General features: G+C 34.7%; 1 protein-coding gene and 1 long non-coding RNA gene across 2 annotated transcripts; one reads left to right on the top strand and one right to left on the bottom strand.

The window, feature by feature from the left end:
* LOC107632988 lies at positions 8034 to 8892 on the top strand. The gene is made up of 2 exons (XM_016336623.2): positions 8034 to 8338; positions 8417 to 8892. The coding sequence occupies exons 1-2, from the start codon at positions 8195 to 8197 to the stop codon at positions 8660 to 8662; spliced, it is 390 nt and encodes a 129-aa protein (XP_016192109.1). The 5' UTR covers positions 8034 to 8194; the 3' UTR covers positions 8663 to 8892.
* LOC110269662 lies at positions 9344 to 20253 on the bottom strand. The gene is made up of 3 exons (XR_002358424.1): positions 19977 to 20253; positions 13748 to 13751; positions 9344 to 9356 (listed from the first exon to the last, which is right to left on the bottom strand). It is a non-coding gene; the product is annotated as an uncharacterized LOC110269662 (long non-coding RNA).

Raw genomic sequence — 21650 nt, 5'->3', positions numbered from 1 at the left:
GTTTTTAAACTATATATTATTTGTATTTTAATTTTCAATTTTATTTATTTCATAACCTTCAGTTAGTTATATAGAATCAATAACATCATTTAATAAATGAGTTATGCTACACATACAAGTCTTTTTAGCTTACAAATCTTATAAGTTGGGCTAAGTCTAACAAAAACTACATTCACTCATTGGAGTATGATAATACGCGCGTCACTCAACCGTTTCCAAAGCGTGCTCTCACTCACCGTTATGGAAGACACTTCTTCTTCTTCACATTCCTCTTTCTCCTCCTCCTATTCCTTCTTCTTTTTCTCCTTCTATTTTCCGTTCTCCTCCTTTTTCTTCGCATGTTTCATTTTCATCTTTTTTTTATTCACTCATTGGAGTATGATAATACGCGCGTCACTCAACCGTTTCCAAAGCGTGCTCTCACTCACCGTTATAGAAGACACTTCTTCTTCTTCACATTCCTCTTTCTCCTCCTCCTATTCCTTCTTCTTTTTCTCCTTCTATTTTCCGTTCTCCTCCTTTTTCTTCGCATGTTTCATTTTCATCTTTTTTTTATTACTATTGTTGTTGCTGCATTTTTTTTCTTCTCCTATTTCTATTAATTTTGCAACATTATGTATTTTTTTTTGTTTAATTTTTTCTCCCAAGAAGAATTATAAGAAAACGAAATAAGAAGATGAGGAAGAAGAAGCAGTAGAAGATGAAGAGGAGGAAGAGGAAGAGTTTTGAATTATGCAGAACTTATTAAAATTAAAATACACCCAAATATCTTCGTGTTACACCAAAATTTACTGCAAAAACAGAAAAATATTTTTTCTAATACTGCATTTTTTTCTTCTTCTTTTTTTTCTTATTTCTTTCTTTCTTTTAGTTAAATGAATGTAAGTTCATCCTCTTCAAAGTAATTTTGCAGCATTATGTGTTTCTTCTTTTTTTTTGTTTGATTTTTTTATTATTGTTAATAGAGTAAAATAAGAAGAAACTTGAGAAGGTAAAATAAAAAGGAAAAGATGAATAAGAAAAAAAAGAAGAAGATGGTGATGATGATTAAAAAAAGAAGAAGAAGAAACAGTAGAAGATGAGAAGGAGAAAGAAGAAGAGTTTTGAATTATACAGAACTTATCCGAATACACTAAAAAATTCTTAAAATACACCCAAATATCTTCGTATTACACCCAAATTTGCTGTAGAAAAATGTTTCCTCTAATGCTATATTTTTTTTCTAAATTGAACCACACCTTAGCCACTTGATTGGATTCAAAACAATGATCAATTTCATTCTGGTTCAATTGACAATCTGAACCTGAATTATTTATTATCTTCAACAGTGAGATAACTGATGATGAAAGAGAAAGAGAAAAAGAAAAGAGGAGAAGAAATTTCAATGAAAAAAGAAGGAGGAGGAGGAGGAGGAGGAGGTGGTGGTGGTGGTGTTGATGACGATGATAACGAGAGAGAAAAATTACGAAGAAGAAGAAGAAGAGGCACCGAAAAAGAAGAAGAAGCACGGAGAAAAATGTGAAAACGCGTGAATATAAATGACTTGTATAGAAAAACGCATGAATATAATATTCATAATTGAACATTTATGAATATTAATAATAATCACTTAGATAAAAAAAAATTCAAAGTAAACATAGAGTAAAATAGAAGCAATAAAAAATAAAAAGTGTTTGTTTCTGTATGATGATAAATTCATACGTATCGATGCATTTAAAATATAGACAAATAACAATAAACTATGTGAAATTGATTAATTATTTATCTATATTAAAAAAATTATTTCAATTTTATTGACATTCTGCATGAACCCTAATCAATCATTCATGCAAAAAAAAAATCTAAAAAATAAAAAAAAATACTTGTTCTTTGTTATCTTGGATTTCTCACCCAACTCTCTCTCCTCTCTTTAAATTTGTTTCTTCTCTCCGATAAAAGATAAAGAAGACGAAGAAGCTTCCTCTACGGCGCTCTGCCAAGGTCACCGCCGCAGGATTCGCGCGTGCCTCACCCAGCCGAGTAGAACGTCATCGCGTTAGAGAGCGTTGCCATCTTCCTCATTTTAGAGAGCGTCACCGTCTTCCTCGTTCCAGAGAGCGTCGCCGTCTTTCTCGCCTTCTTCCTCGTTTTTCATCACCGTCGTCAGTCTCTCCCTTCCAGTAACATCCTCTCTCTGATTTCTGTGATTTTAATTATTATAGAATTGTTTTTATTTTTGTAATTAATGTAATTTGATTTGATTTCTGTGATTTTATATTAGTTGTTGTTAATTTTGACAAAATAAAAAACTTAAGCATCAATTTGAGGGATTGTTGTTGGAGCTTCTGGGGGTGCTAGTTTTCCTGGAATTGGGGTCTCATTAGGGGAAGTCTGCCATGATTATCTTAATGGGCGATGTATAAAAGTCGATTGTAAGTCGAATCACCCACCTCATAATTTGCTAATGACTGCATTAGCTGTAACGACCTCAATGGGAACACTTAGCCAAGCTCCTATGGCTCCATCTGCTGCTGCAATGGCTGCTGCACAGGCAATAGTTGCACATTTACCTAGTTGTCACCACTTTTGGACCTTGATTCTCTTATATAAGCCACCTTCTACCCTACTACGTATTTTGATCGAATATGGCTTTCACAATTTTTGTTAGACTCGTTGCCAAGGTTGAACCTTAGAGCCGTTCAGTTATATATAATTTTAAATTCTGGAATCCTTCTCTACTATTCATATTATGAATGACTAGTCAAAATAAGAAGTTCCAATTTGCCTTCTAGTATTTACAATTGATGAAGCTTTTATAAAATGTAGTTTTGCAGCAGAGGTTTTTCATGGTTTGCAGGAACAAGTAATGACAACTGCTTCTAGGAGCCGTAGATTTGATGGTTCGTGTTCAAAACATTGAGGCTTCCTTACCGCCATTAGAGAAGGCTGTATTGGCACAAACAAGTCACATGCATTTTGCTTATACATCTGGTACGATTTATTTTGAGCAATTATTTCGCCTTGTGTGGATTTACTGAAAATGGTTCCTTGGAATCTGATAATGATATTTTCTTTATGTATGGTTTTGCTTTTGAAAGATAAAGTCATTGTATTTCTCTATATAGATAGATTGAGCCATCTAGCCAATCGCTCTATAAAGTTTCATTTGCTTTGTCTGACATTGTCAATACTTAATATAATGACCCCTATTAGCTTGCATGCCCTTAAATTGTTAGGAGAAATCTAAATATTTAGAAAACTAGATTACTTAAACCTTCTAGTGACATACGCACTATATTTTGTTCATGTTTGTGTTCTTTTTTGTTTTTCCAGATTACTTAATGTTTTGATTTGACTAGAGATATAATTATTATTATTTGTTGAATATCAGATTAGAGATATAGGCTTTATATAAGTTATTCTGTTTTGATATAGTTTTTGTTTTTAGATATTTGTTTCTGTTGTTATAAGAGATACGTTGCAAGTACAATTCTTAACCAACCAAAAATCCACTTATCAATTTAGAAGGGTTGTCACAAAATTAAAATTAAAATACTGGGAGTATGAATCTCAGGTCGTCTCCTAACGAGTTGCAGAAAGATGTGCTATTTTATTAATCAGATGTTTTCTAAAAATGGTTGAGTTGATAAACAGGAAATTAAATCAGAGAATTTATGTAATTTAAATAAAAACCTTGACCGGGAGTAGATTAGTTGGAAGCCCTATCCTTGATGGAGTTCTCCCAAGATAAAAGTGATAATTAAAGGTTGCCTGCTCAGTTATCCTTTACCAGATAAAGGAAAGTTAAGCAAGTTGGAAGTCAGTTTCTATTCACCAGTTCTAATCCTCTCCCTTGGGAAGGACTAGTGTCAGTGATTAGAGGGCGACCCAACGCGAAACCCAACTATAATTTTACACTTGAGCATCCAACTCAAGGTCCTCCTTTCAATCAACTCCCAATCAAGTTATGGAACTACTCGCTCATTATGATTGTAAAATCCACGACATAAGAAAGGAAAATATTGAAAGACATGATAAATAATAATAAAAATGATCAATTAAAAATAAAAATAGTTCTTGTATTAATAAATTCTAAAAATAATCCAATAATAATTCTGAGTAAATGAAGGATATGGAAGAGTAAGTGACAAGTAAGGAAACAAACTAGAATGACGAAGTCTTGACGGAAGTAATAACTCTTCTCAATATCCCAGTCCAAAAAGCAATAAAATCAAAATCCTAAGAACTATGAATGTGTAGAGAGAAAACCTAGAGGAGGAGTAAAATCAGATCTAAAACTAAAATTATGCGGAATGAATATTGTTCTCTGGTCTCTGCATGTTTCCTGGCTCTAATCAGCTTTTCTAGACCGAAAATTGGGTCAAAACAGGGCCCAAAATTGCCCCCAGCAAATTCTGCAGATTCTGCAGATCGCGCATGTCACGCGATCGCGTCATTCACGCGTTTGCGTCATTCACGCGTTCGCGTCATCCAGCGTTTTGCCTTGCCACGTGTGCGCGTCGTCCACGCATTCGCGTTACTTGTGCAGTTTCCAATCCGCGCGATCCCGTGAGCCATGCGTCCGCGTCACTGCAATTTCCTCTATTTCGCGCGGTCGCGTGAGCCATGCGCCCGCGTCACTTCTCGCTGGTCATCTCCTCAATTTCTTGTGTTTCTTCCATTTTTGCAAGCTTCCTTTCCAATCTCCAAGTCATTCATGCCCTATAAAACCTGAAACACTTGACACACAGATCACGGCATCGAATGGACTAAAAGAGAATTAAAATACAAAATTAAAAGTCTCTAGGAAGCAGCTATTCAACCATGAAGTAATTTCGGGAAGGAATTATAAATGCATGCTAGTCATATGAATAAGTGGGTAAAGATTTGATAAAACCACACAATTAAGCACAATGTAAACCATAAAATAATGGTTTATCATTGTCGTTGGATCTATACTATTAAGGTCGGCTCAGATGGAACCATTGATCGATTAAAAACCCGCCTTGTGGCTAAGGGCTACACTCAAATCTTTGGTTTGGACTATGGTGATACCTTCTCTCCTGTTGCGAAGATGGCCTCTGTTCGTCTTTTTCTTTCTATGGCTGCCATTCGCCACTGGCCTCTTCATCAACTTGATATTAAAAATACTTTCTTACATGGTGATCTCGAGGAGGAAGTATACATGGAGCAACCTCCCGGGTTTGTTGCTCAGGGGGAGTCTTCCGGCTTAGTATGTCATTTACGCCGATCTTTATATGGCTTGAAACAATCCCCTCGAGCTTGGTTTAGTCGCTTTACTGCTGTTATTTCTAAATTTGGCATGATTCAGAGTGAAGCAGATCATTCAGTTTTCTCCCGTTATTCTTCCTCTACGACCTCCATATATCTGGTTGTTTATGTGGATGATATTGTCATTACTGGAGATGATCATGAGGGAATCACTCAGTTAAAACAGCACTTGTTTGATCACTTTCAGACTAAGAATATAGGGAAGTTAAAATATTTTCTAGGAATTGAAGTGGCACAATCTAATGCTGAGATCTGTATCTCACAGAGAAAATATGCTCTGGATATTCTTGAAGAAACTGGAATGTTAGATTCTAGACCTATAGATACACCAATGGATTCCAACACAAAACTTAGTCCAGATCAAGGAGAACCTCTTGCAGATCTTGGTAGATATCGCAGATTAATTGGCCGATTGAATTATTTGACAGTCACTCGGCCAGATATTTCATTTGCCACAAGTATCCTAAATCAGTTTCTTGACTCCCCATGCGATAGTCATTGGGACGCAGCTGTTAGAGTCCTTAGATATATCAAAGGTGCTCCAAGAAAATGTTTGTTGTATGAAGATAAAGGACATAACCAGATTGTTGGGTATACTGATGTAAATTGGGCAGGATCTCCATCTGATAGACGTTCTACATCTGGTTATTGTGTTTTTATTGGTGGAAACTTGATATCTTGGAAGAGTAAGAAGCAAAATGTTGTAGCAAGATCTAGTGCGGAAGCTGAATATAGAGCTATGGCACTTGCCACATGTGAACTTATATGGTTGAAGCAATTAGTTAAGGAACTTAAGTTTTGTGAGCCGAGTAAGATGGAACTGGTGTGCGATAATCAAGCTGCCTTACATATTGCTTCCAACCCTGTGTTTCATGAACGGACCAAGCACATAGAGATTGATTGCCATTTCATAAGGGAGAAGTTGCAAAGTGGGAAAATAGTAACAGCCTTTGTCAACTCCAACGATCAACTTGCAGATATTTTCACCAAAGCTCTCCGAGATCCTCGGATACAATACATATGTAACAAGCTTGGTGCATATGATTTATATGCTCCAGCTTGAGGGGGAGTGTCGAATATCAGATTAGAGATATAGGCTTTATATAAGTTATTCTGTTTTGATATAGTTTCTGTTTTTAGATATCTGATTCTGTTGTATCTCCTAGTATTAAGGGATTTTTTATTTCTGTACCTATATATATATATATATATATATATATATATATATTGACGCTGAGAGATGATTCTCTCAAGGAATTCATCCAAAACACAATCCTTGTCTCACTTCATTCGTGTATTTCAAGTTTATTCTCAAAGGTGGATTTTCTTAGCCATCATTATTACTTTTGGATTTTATGATCCTTTATGATTTTTCTTTTAGTGGTGCTCGTTATTATGCTATTTTGATATTAGGATTGATTTGATTATAATCAATAGATTCAGAATCATACATATCAGTAAATAGTAGTTTTTTTTATATATGAGTTGCTTTTAGGGAGTTAATTTATCCTATGCAGTAGGATTTTTAGTGTATCCACAAATACATATATGGATTTGCTTATTGCCGGAACTAAATATCGTGGTGAGTTTGAAGAGAGGTTGAAGAAATTGATGGAGAAAATTAAACAAAGTGATGAGATAATACTTTTTATCGATGAAATGCACACTCTAATTGGAGCCGGAGCAGCTGAAAGGCTATTGATGTTGTTAACATACTAAAACCTGCTCTTGCAAAGGTTATTGATGCAGATGGAGCATATTATCATAGAGGAGAATATGATGGCTGCCCAGGAGATTATTGAACTGTTCTGTGAATTAATTGCTGTGAGACTACCCATAATCGAGGCACAAAGGTATTCTAACTTTGTTTGCTGGTTTGAATTTACTTTACATCATTGACATCTAAGTAGGATTTACAATTAAGGTAGCAATGTGTAGAACATGCATTTGTTAACATGAAGTATTTTTTTTCTCACTAAAAGTAGCACTAACGCCCCCCTTTCCTTTTTTTTTTCCTGAATTATTCATCTTTCACTTATTATTTGTCAATTGTTCAGCTTTTTGTTTCCAGGTTAGCTTAGAAATCTCTTAGGATTTTTAGTAATATAAATCAATATCTATGTGGATCAGAATAGGTTTTTGTCTATCTTCTATATGCCATTTGACTCGTTATTTTATCTCATAAAATTTTTAATGTTTCTCAGGGAATGTCCCCTAGATTTGAAGGAAGCCATATCTATTGTATGTTTTGCTGCACCCATCATATTTTTGTATTTATATATTTTATATTTAATTATTTAAGAATAAAAGATTCTGTTACCATTTAAAGTATTGCGTATTAAAGTATTGTCACTTAAAGTATTTATTTATATACTAGGATATTCTATACTTATTAGAGTCCATCAATACTCTTCTTTCATATTAGTCTTTGATTTTCATCTAACTAAATCTAATAGTTTATATAAATGTAGTTTATCCAATAAGTATATAATTGTTGTGCTCATTTTAGACATTCTCAAAAATAATAAATCATGCTAGGTGATTGAAAATTTGAAATACAAAATCAGCCAACAATATGATAAGTTGATAACATATTAAAATATATATTAGGGTTAAGTATGATTTTGGTCCCTAACATAGAGGCCAAAAATTTATTTCGTCCCTCGTCTTTTTTTCGCAACAAAAAGGTCCCTTAGGTTCCGGTTTGTTTTAAAATCGTCCCTCGGACGATTTTACCCCTGTGGTCGTTAGGTTTATTTACGACCGTTTTAACGGATATGGGAAACGTTAATTAATATAAATAAATAATAATAGAAGGATTAAATCAAGAAATTGAATGAATGTGAAGTGCAGGGGAGGGAGGAATAACGACGGGAGCTGCTGCTGAAGGTCGACGGCTAGGGTTCAGGAGACAGTGGCGTCCATGGCTTTCCAGAGCTCAAGAGCCTCACGTTTTCGTTCAGATGCAAAGGAGTTACTCTGTGGCCATGGTGAGAGGTTGATTTTGCGAACATCATCGACGAAGGATAACCCTGGACGAAGATTTTGGGGTTGTGTATACTATGAGGTAAGGTGTTCTTCCTATTTTGCTAATGTGGGTCTGAGAATTTGGGATTTCTTCATATGTTTCTGTGGCTCCTATTAGGTTCAGGATGGGTGTGATTTCTTTAGATGGGCAGATCCGGAACCTGGAGGTGTTCAGCAAGAGGTTGAATTTGTAAGAAATAGGAGGAAGATAACGAAATTAAAGGCAAGATTGAAGGAGTTGGAGACCAAGCTTTGGGTTGTGGCTGCTCTATGTTTTGCTGGGTGGGTGGGCTTTTTGTTCTTATTCCTGCAGAATCGTTACAACTTGAAGCACCCGAATGGAATGCATTTAGGTTATAGATGATTTGGTAAGGAATGTTATGAGGTTTCCTGTGTTGTGTGGGTAGAGTTTGAGGGTATTCTGTGATGTTACAGTGGTATAGGTTTGTAGCATCTTTGAAACTGTTTGAATTAATGAAGAAAAGTGTTGTTTAATGTTGCCCAAATTGTCACCTTCTTTAATGGTGGAGTTGTGTTATTTTGTAATGTAAAAGAAGTAGTTTATGAGCAAAGCAGAAAAGCATTCAATAGAATATCTGAAAATTCAGCAATTAGTAATGGAATATTTCATTTGATGACTAGTTAAAACATACACAAATATTTTGTGTTTGCCTCCACATGCCTAGTACCAAAAAATAGAGAAGCAACACTTCAAGTGTCCTCAGGCACTTAATACCAAAATACAGTATTCAAACCAATGTAACTAAGGTAATGTTCTTAATGTAAATAGCCAATACCAAAATACAGTACTCAAACCAATGTAACTAAGGTAATGTTCTTAATGTAAATAGCCAATACCAAAATTAAAAACACTGCTTGCAAAACATTAACACAAGAGTCACAAAAGATTTCACACTCAAATGTTAAAGATTTCCCCACTGAGATGGGGGTAGATGAGGTGCACTGCATTGAATCATAGAAAAGGGCCTCTTCCTCACAGATGGCTGGCTAGGAGGCTGTTTGTTGCTGGTGGAGGTTGCAGAAGATGCAGCCTTGTTCTTGGTCTGGGCCAGGATGTTGGGCTGAGTGGATGCTTTCTTGGGCTTGGTGGAAGCTTTCTTGGGCTGAGGTGCTTCTGTGGTGGGCCGGGCTTCATGTTTCTTGGGCCTTGTGGGGGTTTTCCTGGTATGGGATGCTGGCAGATTGGTTGGTGATGGTGCAGTATTCCTCTTTCTCCCTCCCCAAGCTGTCTGACCAGGTGCCAGCTTAGGTGCATTCTTCTTAGCTCTTTTGGTTGAACTTTGAGCCTACAATAGTTATGAAAATCATATAGAAAGTTACACACATATCATATAACAGTAAAATTATATAGTTGGCAATCATAATGGTAGTTGAACCCTAGAATAGCATATCATAGACCCTCTTACCCTCTTCTTAGGCTGGCTGCAGCCGCTCTTCTTGTGTCCAACTCCACCACAGTTGGAGCATCTCTGGAATTCTCCCCTCCGTGACAGATGAGTCTGGCTTCTATTGTCTTCATCTGCAGCCCCTCTTTTCCTCTTCTTCACCGGTCTGTGGCTTGGCCTCCTGTATGGAGGTGGGATGACATCATCATATTGAGTCCTCTCCCATAGCTCTGGGCCATTTACAGGGTGTATCACCTCCTGGTAGCACTTGATGTAGGCCTCCTTCTTGTAGCAGTAAGCCACATATGATTCCAAATTAAGGCCCTTGAAGGTGATGCAGCTGATGACATGAGGACAAGGAATCCCACTCATTTGCCAAGTCCTGCAAGAACATTCACCAGTAGCCAGATCCACAACATACTTATCTAGACCACACATAACCTCGTAGTTGCTAGCAGATGACCAGTAAGGCCTCCAGTCCCTAGCTAAGCTTGCCCATTTCTCTAATTTCTTGGTAATCATTGGCATAATATTTCTTGGATAATTAAGAACCCTTTCCCTATTTGCAGCCCATCTAGTCATCATATAAACCCTAATATCCTTTAACATGCTCACAATTGGTTTCTCTCTTGCTTCTACTAACACAGCATTGAAACTCTCACTCATGTTATTAACAAGACTGTCACATTTAGATAGGAAGGTAAACCTGGATCTTGACCAGAACCTTGGTGGAATGCCATTGAGATGTCTAAATGCTCCCTCATTTAGAACTCGCAAATTTTTCATCTCCTTCTCCCAACTCTGCCAATGACTTGCTTTAGCACACCTCCACATCTTGTTCTTTAGCTCTAAACCAGGAAACTTCTTCCTGAAGTTGCTGTAGAGATGCCTGACACAGAACCTGTTATCCACCCCTGGAATGACCTCTTCAAACGCCGGCAATAAGCCCTGTTTACAGAAGGTAAGATTTCAAACTATTAGTTCATATATAAATGTATACAAGGACAAGTTGCATTGCTGATATATGGTGAGTTACCTTTTGCTGATCAGACATAAACGTGCACTTTACAAGGTTGTGTGGGCCTAAGTCATCAGACAGGTGACGCAGAAACCAGACCCAAGAGTCCTTAGTTTCCGCCTCCACAACCGCATACGCAATTGGAAGAATCTGGTCATTTGGGTCTCTTCCGACTGCAGTCAACAGTTGTCCACCTTGGGGGGTTTTCAAGAAGCAACCGTCCAGCCCAATGAACCTTCTGCAGTGTTGAAAACTTTTCTTGCAAGCATCAAAGCATACATACATTCTTTGGAAAATACAATAGTTCATCAGTTCTACGTTCTGTCTCTCTTGAGCAAAATCTGGTGATCTAATAACCTTCAGAATCACTGTGGAACCTGGGTTTGTTCTTAGGAGTTCATGGCAGTAGTCGTTTATTCGCTTGTACTGCTCCCTAAAGGCGCCCTGTATCTGACTCAAAGCCTCCTGTTTTGTCTTAGCTGCCATTGCCCTGGTAACGGTTAGGTTCTATTTTTTGTGAGCCTTTGCAACCAGCTCCTTCACCTTGATCTTTGGGTTGGATTCAACTTTCTTCTTAAACTGGCTACCCAACCATTTGCTGTGCATAATCCCAACCCGGTGTGTCTGCATGCAGGTATGTTGGAGATTCATGCTTCTTAGTTGCCACGTGGACTCCTCACCGACCCTGTGTGCATATAACCAAAATGGGCAGCCTTTCTGACAAACAGCTCGGACCCTCACCAAGTCACACTTCTTGAACTTAATGTTCCTAGCTGTGTTGACTGCATAGGCCGCCACTGTGTCCTTGAACTCCTGCCGAGATTCATACAATGTCCCCACCTTCCATTGGTACTTTTTCATCTCCTTTTGTGTCTTATGCACTGGAAACCTCTGCCCCCCCTCCTCAGCATGATCCTCCCCATCATCAGCATCTATCCCTATTACATGGTCCTACTCCAATTCATCACTGTCAACTGCATCCTCATCATCCAAATCACTTGTAACAACCTTTTTGCCCTTCTCCACATTACCCTCATTTGGCACAGCATTATCTTCACCGAATCCACTTTCATAGTCGTACACCTCATCACTGTCAGTGAAGTGGATGTCTTCCACACTATTTTTCTCTTCATCAGATGAAAAGTATGTTGGGTCATCACTGTCTTCGCCACTGCTAACATCATCACTAACCGCCTCATGTCCCTCTTGGCCTAATTCCAGTCCACCATCCTTATTCTAGCATTCTTGTTGACCAGTAACCCTAACTCCATCACTGTTATCTACATTGCCTTCGAATACCACTAAATCCATACCACCACCTAAGGGTTTCTAATTCTGGCCACCTACCGTTTCTCCCCCCACGTCCAGAAAACCCACCTCCGGAAATCCCTCGGCATCCTCAACCTCATGCACCACAAACAAATCAACAAACTCTCTCCTCCCTGCTATGGTACACATTTCAATTGCCTATGTGTCACCTCCCAACAGCTTCAAGTGACGCTCATAATCATCCTCAGTTGGGTCTTTGTACCATAACGCGGAAATGTTGGATTTCAGGTATCCAAGCTATCTCAGTTCCTCGTATGCCTCAAACACACTCCACCGATCGCCGTCAATGTCCTCCACAACTGTTGATTGACCCTTCAAGTACTTGAACACACCATTTTCATATCCAAATAACCCACCATGGTGCACCCGCATGTTGAAGAGCGCCATCTCCTTCCCGAAAAACCCTATTAATCATCACAGGGAGTTAGTCAACCAACTATGAATAACAACAACTACAATCAGTTCAAACCATACCCTTCCACACACCTTCGCACAATCCACATTACGAAACGATAAATTACATTCACATAATGCTTACCTTGCCAAGGGATTTTTGTTGGAACGAAGCCAAGTTAACAACCCAGGAAGTTTTCCGGCAACCTCTCTCAAGCTACCAACGCCGGACGTCGCAGGAAGGCCTTCCAAGGGTTTCGCACAATCGTTTCACACAAACGTTTCACTCAGGAGCCCTGTTCTCAGACAAAGCGTTGCTTGGAAAAGGAAAATTGATCTCGCGGAAAGTAATACCAACCATTAAGGGCATTTTCGTATTAAAAATTTATTTTTGGGGGCAAAGGACGATTTTAAAACAAACCAGAACCTAAGGGACCTTTTTGTTGCAAAAAAAAGGCGAGGAAGGAAATAAATTTTTGGCCTCTACGTTAGGGACCAAAATCATACTTAACCCTATATATTAAAAATAAGTTAAATTATATATATATATAGTAGTGTATAATTTTTTATGTACATATAATATTTTTATAAATTAATTAACGGATTAACTTTTGAAGAAAAACTAAATTTTAAATATGAAAATATATAGTTTAGTTTATCAAAAAAGAAATATTTGAATTTATTTGTCACCTTTTTAGGTAACTATATTTTCTTACCTTTCGTTTTTGGATCATATATATCAGGTTTTGTTAATTTTAAATTAGGCACGTGGGCTTCCCAATTTTGTCTCCTCCCTTAGTAGTTAATACTTCAATTTGATTTTATATATATGGTGAATTTTATTGTGACTTTGTTATGGTACTTAATTTTTTTTTTAAAGTAAAAAATAATTAAAATATTTAAAATAAAAAATAAATTATGTAAAATTTATTAAATATTATTTATTTACCTTTTTTAATAACTTAAGTAGAAAGTGATAGACGCCATAACATTCACCTATATATATATATATACAAAACAATGATTTCAAAGAGAGAAAGAGATATAATTATAAAAACATCAATGGGTCTTTATGCTCGAAGCATTTTTATGGTATGGCTTCTCCTTCTTATGGTTTAGTTATTATTATTAAGCAGCGGCCAATTTACACCAAAAATACATGTGACCATCCAAAATTACATGCAAAAGCATAAAGACTTAATAGTTCATTGTAAATCCAAAGAAGATGATCTTGGAGCGAGGCTTGTGAAGTATATGGATACATATGAGTTTGAATTTAGACTTAATTTTTTTGGTGGCACACTTTTCTTTTGTAGCTTCCGATGGCAAGGTGTGTGTCATTAGTTCGATATATATAATGAAAATAGAGATTGGAAGAAGTGTAAACAATGTATTTATAGAATATATGAAAATGGACCTTCTAGATATGTACCAAATAATACAGATATTTGGTATTCATAGAATCCAGATCGATATTGATTTTTTTTATATAAATATTTTGGATGATGGATTTACAAGATCACCACCAATTATATTTTTATATTATAGTTTAAAATATCATTTTAATATAATTCTTTAATATTATAAAATTTTTTTGCATAATAATTAATCTTAATGAATAAAAAATACTCATATATTTTGTATTTATATATTTTATATTTAATTATTTAAGAATAAAAGATTCTGTTGCCATTTAAAGTATTGTATATTAAAGTATTGTCATTTAAAACATTTATTTATATACTATGATATTCTGTATTTATTAGAGTCCATCAATGCTCTTCTTTTATATTAGTATTTGATTTTAATCTAAATAAATCTAATAGTCTATATAAATATAGCACATTCAATAAACACATAAATGTTGAGCTCATTTTAGAGATACTCTTCATAAACTCATAAATACCAATCATGTTCTTTCCATTGTGACGAAAAACGTAATAAATATATGTAATCATGAAATTAGACAATAACAAAATTTTGTATAATTGTTATTCAATAATCAACTTAGAAAATGTGGTATATTAAGCCTATTACTGATAATTTTTTCAATCATGCTACATAAAGTCATATACACTAAAATCCTATTACTAAATCAACCACCAATAATAAGTTTTTTAATGCAATTCTTCTAAAATTTTTATAGATATTCATTATGCATAATTTGTATTTTCTTAAAAATAGTTCTTAAAAGGACGAATTATATTGTACAACATTATGATGGTCATCTTTATGGTTACCACTATTAATCTCTTTTAAATATTATTTATTGTAATAATATATTATTTTTTTATACTATGTACTGTAATATGTTGAGAGTATATATATCATAGATGATGTTCTTGTAATAATGCATTATTACAAGAACATCATCTATGATATATATACTCTCAACATATTACAGTACATAGTATAAAGATTAGTATAAAGATTAGTTATTTAATTAACAAGTATCTTCTCTCCACTCAGAGCAACTATATATTTATCATTGTTATAAGATACCTCCCTACATGGTCCATTGTTTGTTATATGCCAATTGCATTGTTCACATTTTCCGTGTCGCTTTAATTTGTTGATCATATATGTCAAACCAATGATGACAAGCACCATCTCATCGAAATCTACAATAAAAAAGTAGTGTTCCACCAAAGACATTGTTTGAATATATTAACATCAATTAATTCTCGTTAAAATTATTTAACGTATGTGAATATTTATTATAGAATATTACGTATTTATTATCTAAATTCTCTTAACACCAATAAATAATTTTGTATATTGTATCATTTTATATAATTAAAATACACACAAATCAATTCTTTATTATTTTCTCTTACTTCTCTAATATAATATCAGAATTATAGTATTCTCACTGTAAAAAAATTATTAAATACCGTCGGATTTAACAGCAGAATGAATCTAACGGTATAACCCTCTCTGATAACTACTTACCGTCTGACGCTAATTTTCATCGGATTTAGCGACGAAAAAGAGAAACTATAATAACGGAATTTGTTGAACGTTACTGTCGGATTTTAGTGCCATATTGTACGTCTCCGCGCTATTTTACCGCCGATTAATTCAACGGTAATGTCGACGGAAATTTTTTTGTGAAATTTTTTATAAAAATTGGTTGGGCTATTACCGTCGGTATATTCCGATAGTAGTATTTTTTATTTTTTTCAGTAATTATTTTTCGTCCATTTATAACATTGCTTTAAACTTGATATAAAATATCAAACATACAAAGTAAAAATATGGAATAATGGTAATTGAAATATCTGAAATAATGTTAATTATATTACATTCTTCTCAAAATTTGATAAAGAAATACATAAACACTACTATTTGAATGCCAGTACCCAAAATGATATTGTATTATAGAATTCAGCAATGTGACATATGGTTGTCCACATTAACATTTCGTTAGCGTATGTATATAAAAAATTGTTCCAGAAATTAACATGAGTTACATTTGTAAAATATAGAGACTAAATAAAGACAATTAAAATTTTAAGATTAAATTGAGGCTCTATATAAATTTAGGAACCAAATTAAGCATTATCTCAATAAATTCAAGAAAGATTATAAATGCAAATACCATGCTTTAATTTTATTGTATGCATGAAGTAAACCGTCTAAGTAAAACATATTTAAAATATTAGATATAAAAGCAAAATAAATAAATGAAACATTAAAGATAAAATTAAAATCAAATATAAATATTGAGAAAAAAAATTAAATGTAAATATTGAATAGATTTTAATAGAGCTGCTATCCGTTCGTGCTCCATCACCTGAAAAGAAACTGAACCTTTTAAAGGAAATTGTTGTTGAGCATGAGATAGAATGGGATCCAGCTACTTCAGAAACTGAGTTCTTTAAGAAACACGAGTACTTGGTAGTAAGTACTAGGCAGTAGTGACTAGTGCAACAGTAACAATCTCATGTTGGCTTTCCTTTTTTTACAGGATTGCATTAATGTACAGATCAAAATTCATATAGATATACAGATTTATTTTCACTTTTTTTACCGCACTCATAGCCGGATTCTCACTAAATGTTGAAAACAATTATCTCCATTATCGTATCACAATGACCTCATTAGGTATATTTTTCTTATTTAAAAACACATTGCACCTTTTTAATGCGCAAAGAATAATTTTTCGGGATAAGTTGGCTTAATTTTTTTAAGTGATTGATAAACCCATATTTTATGATATATTTTGTGCTCAAATTAAGTGATTTATTCAATCCTTCACTCACTTATTCATGAAAATTGCATGGTTTTACTTTCCCTTTCTTATTATGTGATGTATGTAAAAATAATTATTTTTATTACCCTTTATTTCCATTCGATGCCGTGATTCGTGTGTTGAGTAGTTTCAGATCTTCTAAGACAGGAATGACTTAAAGGATGGAAAGGAAACATACAAAAATGGAAGGAAAGCACAAAACGGAGTTTTTGGAGAAACTGGCAGTGACGCGATCGCATGGACGACGCGGCCGCATGCCAGCGCGAAATGGCAATGACGCGACCGCGTGATTGACGCGATCACGCGCCTTAAGCGAAACACATATGACGCAGACGCATGACTGAAGCGACCGCGTGATAAGGAAAACTCCAGATGACGCGACCGCGTGACCCACGCGGACGCGTGACCCACGCGGACGCGTGATAGAGGCCATGCACCAGAAATTATAGAAAACGCTCCTAGCGATTTTTGAAGCCCTTTTTGGCCCAAATCCAAGTCCAGAAGGCATAGATCAGAGGTTATGAAGTGGGGGAATGCATCCATTCAGAGGAGAATCTCCAATTAGTTATTTTTCATGATTTAGATGTAGTTTTGAGGGAGAGGTTATCTCCTCTCTCTTTTAGGATTTAGAATTAGGATTTCTTTTGCTTTCAGGATTATCTCTTTTTATCAGGTTCAATATTCCTTTTTAATTACTTATTTTCTCAATTTAATTTATGAATTCTTCTATGTTACAGATTATTCTTTGAATTAATGTTATTTGAGGTATTTCAGTTTATGATTGCTTTCTTTTATTTATGTTACTGTTGCTTCCAATCTGAAGACATTTTTATTCAAGTAGATTTACTTTTTCCCTTTTGGTCTTGGTTAAGAAATCAGTAACTCAGGAGTTATCAAACTCAACATGATTGAGAATTGTTATCTTTGCTAATTGAATTGAACTTCAATAATCCCAATATTTCCTTAGGGATTAACTAGGATTTGAAGATCCAACTAATTAGTCACTTGACCTTTCTTTGCTTTAAGTAAAGGCTAACTAAGTGGAATTAAGATTCAATCTTCATCATCATTGATAAGGATAACTAGGATAGGACTTCTAATTTCTCATACATTGCCAAAAGTTTATTTTACAGTTATTTATTTATTTTACTTGCCATTTAAATTACTTATTCCTCATTTTCAAAACTCCAATTTACAATCTTCACAACCAATAACAAGAACATACTTCCCTGCAGTTCCTTGAGAAGACGACCCGATGTTTAAATACTTCGGTTATCAATTTTTAAGGGGTTTGTTACTTGTGACAACCAAAACGTTTGTATGAAGGGATTTCTGTTGGTTTAGAAACTATATCTACAACGCGACTATTTTTATAAAATTCTTTACTAGCAAAAATCCTAACGTCAAAATGGTGCCGTTGCCGGAAAACTGCAATCGTGTGCTTTATTATTGGTTACACTACAAGAAAAAGGCGCATTTGTAACAAAAAATATTGTTACAAAACGTCAAAATTTTGAAACAAAAGTTTTTGTAACAAAAAAATGGTCTATTGCAGTAAGTCTCGTTACAAAAAGTTTTTGTAACGAAAAATGGAACTATTACAATTCAATACCATATTTTGTAACAATTTTTTCTGATACAAAAAATCAGAAGCCGTTACAAAAGTGGTAACAAATTTTGATCTTGAAGGTATTTTTCGTGACAGTCAATTCTTTTCCTATTAAAAAATTTTGTTACAAAATGTAACATGATTTTGTAACATTTTTTTTCTTTAGTTACGAAAGCAAATTAATTATTTTATAACAACTTTTTTTTTATTACAAATTACATGCATAATTTACTAAATTATTTTTTAAATTAACTAATATATTAACGATTTTAATAAGCAAGTTTACATTTATATAATATGCAAAAACATACATAAGTCAAACAAGATCCTTTTAGCTAAAATTGTCTTGAAACAAAATAACATTCGCTAGTGAGTACATTGATTAGTTCAACCAAAACATAAAAGTTCTAACATAGATTAGTGTCTCTATGCATCAAAACATTCTTGAGCCCTCAAGGTAGCATATGGTCACCATTTCAGCACTCCTGTAAATAAGAAAAACCGAAACAAAAAAGTTAGAAACAAGATATAACACTAATTATAATTTTTCCACTAAGTTTTATCCAAAATATTTAGAAAAATTTCGGCAGCACCTCCTCTAAAACTTGGATATTTCCACCGTCTACGGTTCCAACAAACACAACCAATTCACAACTTATGTCTCAGTCATACCCAACCAAATTTATCAAACCAAATAATACGATATTTGTCATTTTTCAACCATGACACAAGTAAAATGTGATAAATAAATCCATATACAAATTAAAGTATACTAATATAAAATGGAAATCATCTACGAAAATGTATTAAAACCATAAGCAACTTTAGGAGTACCTTTAGGGTCTAGTTTGTTTCATTGTCAAAGCGCGCTATGAGAGAGTTCACAATAGCTTGTTGAGCTTCCAATTGATCTTTCACTCGAGTTTATTCTTCTTTTTGGCGTGTTTGTTGCTTTTTAAGTTTTTCTTTGAGCACATCTATTTTCTTTGTTAGCTCCTCACGGTCTTGCATTGTCTCTTGAAATTGTACTTGAATCCTTAACTTAGATTTCTAATCCTTTATGCCATAACCTAGCATCACAGCGACTATCACTTTCAAAGGGCTCTATGTAAACTAAATTCCAAGGTGGTTTTCTATAACTCCACAATACAAACTATCCTAATTCAATGCATTGTAAAAAACACAAAATTAATAAAAAAATTGAATTAATATTTCTATGTTAATAATGATGATGTAGTTACCTAAAAACACAAAAATTTAAGAAAACAAAAAGTATCAAAATCACCAAAAAAAATGCAAAAAATAGAATCAAAATAATAAGGTACTAGAGTAAAATAATAAGGCACCATAGAACATGATAAAAGAAGAGTTTGCTAGCAAGCTTTCGTCCAAACTCAACAGCCTACACCACCAAACAACAATCACAAAGATAGTAATGACACCTAAGAATTGTACCAAGATAATCAATTAAAATATTAAGCAGATTTGTCTGATCATATGATTAACAAATATAAACTGATCAAAGAACTAGAGCAATAGTGAAGTATTCCAATTCCAATAGCAGAACACATCGAATAATCAGGACTGCGAGAATACAAACAAAATAAAACAAAAAATGGCATGATTAAGAAGCTAGGCAAGGCATGCAAACATAAATTCCATAATAACATAAATTCCATAATAATTTCAATTCTAATCCGTTGCTTCTAAATTTTGGTGAGATTACAGTCAACATCCCTAAGTTTCAGAATCCACAAGTTTCAGGTTCATATCACTTCATTTGATTAATTAATTATCAATTGGAAGTGGAGCTCTGTTTTCATAAACCAGTTCAGAGTTTCCAGCAAACAACCGACCTTCCAAGTGACTTATCTAAGTCTACAAAATAAATATGAATATGAAACTTGTACTCACTTAAAATAGACTGATAGATCTTTAATATCCTTTTGAAATCAACTCAAAATTATGTTTAAATTAAAAGTTATAGCATCTTAAAGTTGGTACTGCAGAACCAGAAAATCAAAAAAATCTGCAGCAACTACTAAACTTCAAAAAATCATATCTTCCAAACCACTTGGCCAAATTCTCTGAAATTTTTATGAAATTTTCAGGACACACTAAAGTTTTACAGAAAAATAATTTCATCTAAAAATTAGGTCTGGACTACTCCCAAAAAGTCATTCGTTCTGCTGCCAATTATGCAGATTTCTGCAGAAATTCTGCACAAAGTATTTCCCACAACCTCACATACCAAATCCTATATTCAAGCCTAGGATTCATCTAAAATCACATTTCTAACTTTATTTTGACTAACCAAAGTTGCCCAAGAACTCTTAATTCAATATATCACAATTTCATATCATAGGTGCAAAGTAACCATATTATCACAGCATCTATTCTTCAGCATCTCATCTATAACATATCTCAAGTTCTGATTCATCAAATCAATTTCCAGCAGCCATAGCAACATTCCATACACAAAATCAACATCAACAAGTACTAGCAGCAAGTATAACTTCAAAATACACAACATCGTCAATAATTACTACATTAAATTATTAAACCAATCACCAACTACAGCCATGATTCAACTCAATTCCAACAATTATTCACACAAAGCAACCATAAACCATTTGCAGTTACTCATTTAATTTTATTGGCATTCATAACTTAAAACATTTATTTTTCAAAACAAATCTCCTACCTCAGCTAGTCGAACTCAGAAATTAAACATGACAAACCCTCTTTTGTTCTAAATTTGCAGCAGCGGCGGCATTCCAACATAACCAGAACAGCAACAGTGTCAATTTCTTAAGGCAGCGACGATGGTTGCACCAGGACAAAGGATTCGAATTGAATAGAAATCAAGAGCAAACACAACTCTGGAAATTTAGGACAAGGAATATACTAAATCAAATCGTTCACAAGCATGGCAGTGACAAATTGAAGTGTGTAAATGAAACAGAATTAAATAAAAGAATAGACCAGAATTAGAACAGTAATAGTGCTACCGGCAACAACAGCAATGACGTCCTCCTTCAATTTTGACGATGGCAGAACAACAGCTCTAATAGCGGCTAACTCCGGCGGCAATAGAACATGACAGAGTCAAACCCTAGCAGTGGCGGTGGTGGTTTGACGGCGTGAAGGCATGGTGGCGCGGAACAGGGCCTCGCTCCTACCCTGGTCCTTCGCGTTCGTCTCTCTCTCTCTTCGCGAAGCCCGCACACCGCGACAACCACGGCGGCGACAATGAAGCTCCAGCGGCGATGGAGGCAAGGCAGCGGCGCAGGCAACAACGCTTCCCTCCTCTGCGCTACCTCTTCTCCCTCGACGACTCCT

This window comes from Arachis ipaensis, chromosome B03 (genome assembly GCF_000816755.2).
Source record: "Arachis ipaensis cultivar K30076 chromosome B03, Araip1.1, whole genome shotgun sequence".
Classification (NCBI taxonomy): Eukaryota; Viridiplantae; Streptophyta; class Magnoliopsida; order Fabales; family Fabaceae; genus Arachis; species Arachis ipaensis.
This window is presented reverse-complemented; position numbering and strand designations above follow the sequence as displayed.